General features: G+C 44.7%; 1 protein-coding gene across 1 annotated transcript in view; it reads right to left on the bottom strand.

Moving 5' to 3' along the window:
- Window positions 1-1,152: 1,152 nt before the first annotated feature.
- LOC143981668 (uncharacterized) overlaps window positions 1,153-11,153 on the bottom strand; it is a 34,306-nt gene continuing 24,305 nt past the window's right edge. Inside the window, exon 3 of the mRNA XM_077479669.1 lies at window positions 1,153-4,216. Coding sequence (XP_077335795.1) covers window positions 4,055-4,216 — 162 coding nt within the window. The 3' untranslated portion in view covers window positions 1,153-4,054. The remainder of the gene's footprint in view (window positions 4,217-11,153) is intronic.

Here is an 11,153-nt window from a genome sequence, read left to right as displayed (position 1 = left end):
GGTCACTGTAATCTCTCCCTGCTCCACACAGCAACCTCTCCCTATAGTGACAGAAGAAAGAATGTAAAATGGCCGCCGGATCGGGTCTATTTATAAGTTAGGGGGAATGTCCAAGTGTCCATGTGCTGTAATGTCTCAATTGGCTGTCCTGTACCCCATGATGGATGTGTCATCATAGGTCAAAGTTCTTTTACACAGTAAACACGGAAGTGCGCCGGGCGAACGGCGGCAATAGTCCACGGATCGGGCGGACCGCGAACAGCCAAAATTCGCTGCGAAACGACCGCCGGGCGAACCGTTCGGCCATCTTTAGTCTTATTGTATAGTCCAGTAATTCCAGGGTTCTGTGGAACCCTAGGGTTCCTCCAGAGGTTTCAAGGGTTCTTTCAGCATTGGGCCATTTCTGCCTCTTGGGATAAGTTCCCACCGACACCATTGATCTTTTTAGCTCTCTGTAAGGAGGTAATTATTCCCACTGACCATCACTCTAAAGTATCATGAGTTGTAGACTTTTAGCAGGGGTTCCTCAAGACTGGAGAACTAATTCAAAGGTTCCTCTGTTGAAAAAGATGGCTACCAAGGTTGCTCAAATCATGGGGATTCACCATACCCTGACCTATCAGATGTGCCTTTTTGCAGAACTCCCAGAGGCCCCCCCCCCTCCAGCACAGAAACTCGCCCACACACTCTTCAGTGCAGTACACTGGGCAATAGCACTACACTTGCGTTGGTCAAGTGTTAAGATGCATGGAAGTGTTCTCTTATGGAAAGTCCACCACACTTTGATGGACACTATACTGGTATTCAAAAGAAAGTGGGCCCCTTGGTCATTATATGGTCTATAAGTTCACGGCAATAGTCCGCCGATTGGGCGGACGGCGAACGGCCGAAAACCGCCGGGCGAACCGTTCGCCCATCACTAGTAGTGAGGGGGCCCAGGCCAGAAAAGAGGGAAGATCTGCCCCGCTGCTCTAACAAGGTAACAGATATTTTCTTAAAAAGGGGAACATTTTTCAGTTATGTAAGGGGGAGGAACCAGGATAAATTAGTTGGGGGCTCAGATAGTTTAGGGTTAGGATTTGCACTTTTAGAGGGACATTGATGCATAAGGCGACGTTACATGCATTTGTAGATGTAATAAACAAAAGACTGTTTTTATTTTCAAATATTTTATTGTATTTCTCAGTTTTTATTACAATGATGGAGATATAACATTGAACAAGATTTTACAAATAGGACAATTATCAATGTAGTGTTCAGGTTTAAAGTCAGGAGTCCTCAGTCCATAAAATCGCTGTGCGTTGTCAGCCAAAAGCATTTCTGGCAGATCAGATTTTTAGCTACTTTCGGATCCTTTAAAGCGGTATTGAACCCAAAAGCAAACATTTACTATATTGCAGCTGCATTTATTTTCCTTTTTTTTGGTTTTCTTTCTTTTATTTTCTTCTTGTGATCTGGCCAGTAAGTCTGTTGTTTTTGAACAGAACAAGCTGTCCTGAAAACGTATCAGTTTGAGTGTTGAGCCAAACCATTTAAGGCTCGGTTCACACTAGCCCGCCCCCCAAGGTCACGACTTTCAGAGCACCTTTGGAGTCTGACTTTGATAGGACTTTGATGTGACTATTTTACACTCCGTGGCACTGAAGTTGTATCAAAGTCGGACCAAAGTAGTGCAGGAACTTCTTCTAAAGTCGGACGGACTTGTGTAGTGTCCGTTAAAGGGGTTGTAAACCCTTAAGGTGAAAAAACTCCTGTGATTCGGCTGCCCCCCAGAGCCCCTCTTTTACTTACCTGAACCCGGTGCCGGTGACGCGCACACCAGCTCCAGCTGGTTTCTCGGGTCCCGATTCGATAGATTTATAGCAACGCAGCCATTGGCTCCTGCAGCTGACAATCAAATCCAATGGTGAGCCGGAGGCCAAGTCCTGCTGTCTCTGTCAATAGGCACAGCAGCAGGACACGGGAGCACACCCGCACGAGTGCCCCCGAGGGAGAGTGGCTCTCCAACAGGGCACTCGGAAAGAGGAGGGGCCAGAAGTGCAACTAAGGGACCCCAGAAGAGGAGGATCGGGGCCGCTATGTGCAAAACCAACTGCACCGAGGAGGTAAGTATAACATTTTTGTTTAAAAAACAAACAAACACCTTTACATATCCTTTAAGATGGTTCTCATAAGGAAACATTGAATTTCACATGTCATCTGACTTGGAGTCTTACAAGACAGATCCTATGTTGCATCGGTGTGAACTGAGCCTTCAACTGACAAGGGGTACTTACAATGATAAGATTTTATTTATTCATGTACATTCCAAAAGAAAAAAAAAAACAGTTTGCCGTATCTGCTCATGTAACAGCCATGTTAGCTGGAGTTTGGCTTATTTTTTCCTGTGTATCCAAAGCTGCCAGTACATCCAACACTCCCCTGCCCCTAGATGGACAATGCTGCTGTCCAGAGGTGCCTCCTGTGCTCCTTCTTCCTGTGATACAGGAGGTGTGTTGCTGGCCAGATCACCAGGTGAAAACAGACGGGGAAAAAAAGCCTAAAAAAAGAAAACGAATGCAGCTTTTTTTTTCAGAAAATAGGTGCAGGAACTCAATAAAGACCCTCCACAACTCATCACATAGTGGGTTAATAGCGTGGTTAAACTTCACTAATGCCCTGTACACACGGTCGGACATTCCAACAACAAAATCCTTTGGATTTTTTCCGACGGATTTCGGCCCAAACTCGTCTTGCGTACACACGGTCGCACAAAGTTGTCAGAAAATCCGATCATTCAGAATGAGGTGACGTACAACACGTACGACAGGACTATAAAGAGGCCAGTAGCCAATAGCTTTCATCTCGTAATTTATTTTGAGCATGCATAGCACTTTGTGCATCTGAATTGTCTACACACGATCGGAATGAAAACGATCAGATTTTGTTGTCGGAAAATTTTAGATCCAGCTCTCAAACTTTGTGTGTTGGAAATTCCGAAGGAAAAAGTCAGATGGAGCCCACACATGATCAGAATTTCTGACAACACAGTCCGATCGCACATTTTCCGTTGTAAAGTCTGACCGTGTGTACAGGACATAACAGTGGGAGGATCTTAAGGGGCATTAAACACCAGGAGTGCATTACATACAGAGTGCAGAGTTTGGGGGTGCACTACAAAGAGAGTGCAGAGTTCAGCCTTCTTCCACAGCCACTTACCTCTGCATCCTACTTTCACCTATCTTCAGCTCTGACCCCTCTATGCCACCCCCTTCCTTAAAAGCTCCACCATCGTCCACATATCTTACTTTTGTTGCTGTATTAAGCTGAAGCACCCAGCTGGCCCTAGTGCCTCCACTGTAGGTGACTTCTGTGTTGACAGGTGATAGAGGTAGGCAGAGAGCCTGAGCCAGAGGTGGTGGAACTGAGCTCCACCAAGTTCCAGCTGGAAAAAGAGGAAGCATTAAACCTCCTTTTTATAGTGCCATCATACGTGTTGTACGTCGCCGCTTATTGGCTGTTGGAATTTGGTGTGACCGTGTGTATGCAAGACAGTTTGAGCTGAATTCCATTGAAAAAAACCTTCGGACTTAATTTCCAATGGCAAAACCGGTCGTGTGTACACAGCAAAGCACGTAATGGGTTGAGTTGAATACTGCATTAACCCCTTGTTGCTGGCTGCTGCTGGCCCTTTAAGGCATTTGATGGGAGGTGGAGTTCCTACTAATGCGACCCAGTGATTGGCTGTTGCAGCAGTCACATGATCATAAGCGCCACCCACCAGCTCTCTTTCATTAACAGTGAGGGGGAGTTGTTGGTGGAGAGCCGTTCTGCATAGAATGTTGGAGGCGACCGACAGATTTATACAATCAGCGTTAGGACCCATCCGCTGTGTGGTCACATATGTGCATTATACCAGCGGGAAGAGGTTATAGAGATAAACATATGGAATGCATGTATTGTAGAGATGTGATGTATACTTTATTCTCCATGACATATCATATAATTAGGAATTTTGTGATGACTGACTAAAAAGTGAATTGGGGAATATTTGTCCTATGAGGATTCTTCATCTTCATTCTCTGGTGTCATTCGCATCTCCCTTTTTGATAATCAACGGCTTCTCATATATTTTCTCAGCCGGCAGAATTTTCTCCAAAATTGGTTCCGGATCCGGAACTGCATACACAGGTAGGATCACGTAAAGGCAGATATTAGTGGACTCTCCAATGTCAACCTGAAAAGATGAAGAAAGTTCAGAAAACAATTCCACCATTTTAATTGTGTATTTTTACTGATATTCTACTTATATTGGTAAGTATTGGTAAGCGTTCTATCAGGAATAACTTTTCTGAGATACTATGGGGACCACTTTAAATTGCAAACTCATGAGAAGCCCCTATAAAAATCATTAGTAAGATCTCATCTGGAATATGTAGTTCAGTTTTGGGCTCCGGTTCTCAAAAAAGATATCAGGGAACTGGAGAAAGTGCAGAGAAGGGCAAACAAACTGATAAGAAGCATGGAGGAGCTCAGCTATGAGGAAAGATTAGAGGAACTGAATTTATTCTCTCTTAAGAAGAGGAGATTAAGGGAGCATATGATCACCATGTATAAATACATAAGGGGGATATGATATATATGATGTGTAAATACATAAGGGGGATAGGATATCCATGTATAAATATTTAAGGGGGATATGATCTCCATGTATAAATATTTAAGGGGGATATGATATCCATGTATAAATATATAAGGGGGATATGATCGCCATGTATAAATGCATAAGGGAGGGATATGATCACCATGTATAAATATATAAGGGGGGGTATGATCGCCCTGTATAAATACATAATGGGGGATATGATCGCCATGTATAAATACATAAGGGTGATATGATCTCCATGTATAAATACATAAGGGGGATATGATCACCATGTATAATATATAAGGGGGGATACGATCTCCATGTATAAATACATAAAGGGGGATATGATCTCCATGTATAATATATAAGGGGGGATACGATCTCCATGTATAAATACATAAGGGGGGATATGATCTCCATGTATAATATATAAGGGGGGATATGATCTCCATGTATAAATACATAAGGGGGGGATACGATCTCCATGTATACATACATAATTTCCTCCGCCGTCACTTGGATATATATGGTGTAGCGCTTTAAAGTGACTAAAACAATAACATAACTGAACACATGTCAGTGCGATCGTGTGTAAAAAAGTAACAGAGTCTGGTAGTCAATATTATGGCACACTAGGTAGTGGCAAACAATAGCAACCACTCTTATGACACACTGAATAGTGATAGGTACTGGCAACAAATCTTGTGATAAGAGGATGTCAGAGAAAATGATAAACAATGGAAAAGTGACTGGTGTGATAACACTGAAATTATATATATATATATATATATATATATATATATATATATATATATATATATATATATATATATATATATATACACACATATATATATATATACACACACACAAAAATAAAATGAACAAAAATTGAGCCGTCCGAAGACGGATTACAACATTCAAGCAAAAAACACAAAAAGAAAATTAAGTGGCAAAAAATAAATATTTAGGTGAAAAAGTCCATTGAAGATCGTGCCAAAAGTCCCAAAAAGAAGTTTGCACACTCTTCAAACGGCCAAAAAGACAAAGTGCCTGGCAATCATCAGCGTGACAAGACCATCACCAGAGAAGATGTGAGCTTACCAGATAGCTTAGACCCACCAGAGCGTACGTTCTGTGAGTCAATAGAGCTTAAAATGTCAGCAGACAACCAAAAAACGATCCCTGCAGATGTGTCCCAAAACTTTTGGAGAGGCATCCCAAAACTTTTGGAGAAAGGTCCATCTTAGCATAGGTAAGTATAGTTTCAGGATACAACCGATATATAGAAAAGGATAGAGAAGACCATATAGTGTAATTCCATATTACAAAAGGAAATGTATTAAAAGGTTGTACACTTACATTAAAAAAGTGTTTCAAGGGCTTGTATAAAACAAAAGGTGGCGGCAGTGGAGTCCTCCCGATGCGTTTCGTGTCAATACACTTCGTCTGGGGTGTCTCTGCACCGCAGCATTACTTACATTTATAGAGAATATGACCCTTCTAACCAGAATCTAGCTCATAGTGTCACCATGTGAATGTAAATGTTACTTCCGGGTTAAGCCAAAATGGCGGACCGGCGTGCGTTCCACACCTCTATATCAAGGAGTGGTAGGCGTTCCACCGGCCGTCCAACTTCCGGTTTGTGTGAAATAGACGGCCATCCCAAGCCTCAATGTAATAGCAGGGCTTGCGCTCCACAGCCCGTCTCAAATACAGTATTATGTTGAACAAAGCTGATATATAGCAAGAAATACTCTGTGTCTGCAGAACAGTTATGACATATTCTACAAACCCAGACTTGCAATTTACAGCCACTGGTTCATGATTGGGCAACAGGGGTATTATTTCAGAGTTTAGTAACTATGGACAGCCGACTATAATTTAAAACCCCAAATACAATGTGTCAAAAGTTTTGAGACATATGTCAGAGATGGGTTCTTTTAAAGAGGTCTTACATTAGTAATAATCTTATCGTGATGTTTAGATACATACAGCCAAAAGGCAAAAAACATATATTATAATTCAATGTGACTGAATGAAAATTATAATACCAAATTCAAAAACAAAACTTAAATAAATAAAAAGGAAAAGAAAATGCCCACTAAATTGTATAGAAGATGAAAATCGATCTGAAAATATCAATAATGACTACCACTCCTAAGACTCATTAATGAAAGCATTAATGTCCCACTCCACATTCATTCCGAAAGGGGAGTAGAACTGGAGCACATAGATCCAGAACGTCTCTAAACGAGACACTCCTCTAGTCATAGCACCCCCTCTCCATGGGGGAACATACTTGTCGATGGCAATAAATTGTAAACCTAATGGATTACTGTTATGAAATTCTTTATAATGTCTGGGGACATTATGCTTAGAATCTTTGCTTTTAATAAGAGCAATATGTGCACCCACTCTCACGGAAAACATCCTGATCGTGCGGCCATCATACTGTTGGCCGCAAGGGCAAGTGATTAAATATACAATATACTTGCTGCTACAAGTGCAAAATTGTTTGATCTTATATTTTTTATTTGTTACAGTCGTTGTAAATTCTAAAGTTTTGCATCTCCCCAAAGAGTTGTGTTGACACACAACACATTTCTTACAAGGAAAATGGCCTATTAGATCATAAAAAAAGGAAGAACGAACTGGCAGGTTCACTATATTCGATGCTATGCGGTTATGCAAAGAAGGTGCTCCCCTAAAAATGATTTTAGCCCACTCAGGTAGTGACGTGCTGAGAATATCCTCATTTCTAAGAACATTCCACTGTCTGTTGACAATATTTTTTATTTGTTTGGATTGCGTTGAAAATTATGTCAGCATGGCCCATTCTCGTCTGGTTCTTGTTTAGGTTTAATTACAAGGAGAGATTTCCTATCCAAGTTCGCCACTCTCTAAAGTTCTAGATCTAAAGACCTATCATCATACCCCTTATCAAGAAAACGCCATTTTAAGATGTTAGCCTGTGTGTTAAATGTATCCTTGTTGGTACAATTTCTGCGGAGCCTCAGGAACTGACTACGTGGAACTGAGTTCAGCCATGATTTATGATGGCAACTGTCTATAGGGACTAAACCATTACGGTCTGTGGGCTTAAAGTACGTTTGGAATCTGAAGTGGTTATCAACCATCTCAATTTCCAGATCTATAAAAAGTATCTTACTTGTACTAGCCTCGTACGACAGTACGATACCCCTATCGTTAGAATTAAGGCAGTCAAAAACCATTTCAAGAGATTCTCGAGTGCCCCTCCACAGGAGGAGGGTGTCGTCTATGTATCTTGCCCAAAGGACCAATGATGGGTTCTGTTGGGCATAGACGACATCCTCCTCCCACTTGGCCATGAAGAGATTCGCAAGGCTGGGAGCGAATTTGGTCCCCATTGCTACGCCCCTTTGTTGGAGGTAGTAACGTTCATTGAAGCAAAAATAAGTATGTCTGGTAGCTAATTCTAAAAGTTCAATGAGGTATTCACACTGAAAGGGTGCCAGAGAGTGTTCCCGATTAGGGATGAGTTTCGTGTTCAAGTTGAACATACGTTCGACTTGAACATCGGCTGTTCGACCGTTCGGCGAATTCCGAGCGTTATGGGCCGTTCGCGCCAAATTTGTGTGGCGCTCACGGCCCACAATGCACTGCGCCATCGCAGTGCATTGCTGGCTCATGATTGGCCAAGCATGCACTGTGACCCCGCATGCTTGGCCAATCACAGCGCCAGCAGCGAGGAGAGCCATGATTGGCCACAAGCAGGATGCCTATGGCCAATCATAGCTCAGGCTGTGTAGTACACGCCCCACACTATATAAGGCCGCCAACGCGGCGGCCTTGTGTAGTGTGTTGGCGTCTGTAGGAGTTAGTGGGTGTTCTGTGTACCTTCAACACAGTATACACCGATCGTTATCGGCCGATTTTTTTCATTCTTGCTCTTCTGTAGTGGTTGTTGTCTGCGTGGCCTGACCGCATTATACACTGCTATATCCACCTATATAGCTAGCTATATTTCTCTTTTTTAATAGAGCTTGTAGTCAGTGGTAGGAGATTGTGCGTGCTGTTTGCGTGCTCTGAACCCAGTATACACCGCTATATCCACCTATATAGCTAGCTATCTTGCTCGTTTTAAATAGAGCTTGCAGTCAGTGGTAGGAGATTGTGCGTGCTGTCTTTGTGCTCTGAACCCAGTATACACTGCTATATCCACCTATATAGCTAACTATCTTGCTCGTTTTAAATAGAGCTTGCAGTCAGTGGTAGGAGATTCTGCATGCTGTCTGCGTGCTCTGAACCCAGTATACACCGCTAAATCCATCTATATAGCTAGCTATCTTGCTCGTTTTAAATAGAGCTTTCAGTCAGTGGTAGGAGATTGTGCATGCTGTCTGCGTGCTCTGAACCATGTATACACCGCTATATCCACCTACATAGCTCTTCTCTAATTGAGACATCTGCCATCTGCAGGAGTTAGTGATTGTTGTGTGTGCCTCCAGCACAATATAGACTACCCAATTGCTGGTTTTCCCAACTCCCTTCAGGCCATTACCATGTCTGGAAGGCCAGCAAGGAGAGGCAGACAGGCGCGAGCCGATAAAAGAGGGCATGCCGGCTCTGTGTCTAGAAACAACAGTGCTGGTCGTGGACGCGGTGCATGGTCATCATCAGCACGTGGCCATGGGACACGCTTGTCCTTCTTTTCGGCAGCTGGACATGTTGAGCCGCAACATACCAACGACTTGGTAGAGTGGATGACCAAGCCCTCTTCATCCTCCTCATCCTCTCTCACCCAGGCTCAGGGTACTAGCAAAGCAGCTGCCAACGCATTGTCTTCCCTCCTCTCAATGTCATCATCAGTGACTCCTTCCCTAGACCCACCACGTCCTCCTGAGGAGTCTCCTGAACTCTTTGAGCACAGTGTTGGGTACATGCTCCAGGAGGATGCCCAGTGTTTTGTAGGCTCTGATGATGATACTCAGCTAGAGGAAGGCAGTAGCGTGAATGCAGAGAGAGGGGATGCTCAAGAAGGACAGCAATCTGGCAGTCATGTTCCACAAGCTGCAGCATATTGCCAGGTTTGCTCCAGCGATGAAGAGGGAGGGGATGATGAGGGCACTGACTCCACGTGGGTGCCTGGTAGGAGAGAGGAGGAGGAGGAGGCATATGTCCAACGAGGCAGGATGCCCTCCGGGGGCCAGCTTAAGGGCAGCACACCGACTGAATCACACCGCAGAGCTCCGCCTGTGCAGGGCGCTGCCTCTGCGCGTTATTCTAAAAGATCTTTGGTGTGGGCCTTTTTTGAGACGAGTGCATCAGATCGCACCGCTGCTATTTGCAACATATGTCTCAAGCGTATCTCGCGTGGCCAAAACATCAGCCGCCTGGGAACCACATGCTTGACCAGACATATGTTGACCTGCCATGTAGCTCGTTGGCAAGCGTACCTCAAAGACCCACACCAAAGAACAAAGTGGACCTCTCCTTGCTCCTCATCAGCTGGGATCTCCAACCCCACTAGACCTTCAGTCCTCTCTGAAACCTGCTCGGAGAGGAATGAAGGTGTAGAATTAGGTGTGTCACAGCCAAGTGCTTCCGGGCACTCTGCTAGCAGTACACCCACCTCCGATTATAGCAAGCAAATGTCCCTGCCCCAGCTGCTGGACCGGCGAAAGAAGTTCACTCCCATCCATCCACATGCCCAGCGGTTGAATGCTAGCTTGGCTAAATTGTTAGCACTTCAACTGCTGCCTTTTCAGTTGGTAGACTCGGCCCCCTTCCGTGAGTTTTTACAATGTGCGGTTCCTCAGTGGCAGGACCCCAAACGCCACTTTTTGTCACAGAAGGCGATTCCGGCTCTCTACCGGCATGTGGAAGGCAATGTCCTTGCCTCGCTGGACAGGGCGGTCAGCGGTAAGGTGCATATTACCGCTGACTCATGGTCCAGCAAGCATGGACAGGGACGTTACCTGTCTTTCACGGCCCATTGGGTCACTCTTCTGGCAGCTGGGAAGGATGCAGGACAGGGTGCAGTAGTGTTGGAGGTTGTTCCGCCACCACGCCTCCAAAATGCTAATATTGGTTGTGACACACCTCTCTCCTCCACCCCCTCCTCTTCTTCTTCCTCCATGGCCTCTTACAGTGCTCTGTCCTCAGAACCAGCGGTGCTCCGTAGGTGTTCCAGGGGCTACACAAGTACACAGGCAAAACGATGCCATGCGGTGCTTGTGCTGGTTTGTTTGGGGGACAGGAGCCACACTGGGGCGGATGTTTTGTCAGCTCTGCAGGGGCAGGTCGAGAGGTGGTTGACGCCACGCCAGCTTAAGCCAGGAATGGTGGTTTGCGACAATGGCACCAACCTCCTCTCCACCCTCCGACAGGGACAACTGACCCATGTGCCCTGTGTGGCTCACGTCCTTTACCTGGTGGTACAGCGGTTCTTGGGCAGGTACCCGGGCTTACAGGATGTCCTGAAGCAGGCCAGGAAAGTCTGTGTGCATTTCCGCTGATCATTTAATGCCTGTGCACGGCT

This window comes from Lithobates pipiens, unplaced genomic scaffold (assembly GCF_037356315.1).
Source record: "Lithobates pipiens isolate NorthernLeopardFrog02 unplaced genomic scaffold, aLitPip1_a1.2 Scaffold_16, whole genome shotgun sequence".
In the NCBI taxonomy this organism is placed as follows: domain Eukaryota; kingdom Metazoa; phylum Chordata; class Amphibia; order Anura; family Ranidae; genus Lithobates; species Lithobates pipiens.
The sequence above is the reverse complement of the archived record's forward strand: the minus strand, read 5'-3'. Positions and strand labels throughout refer to the sequence as shown.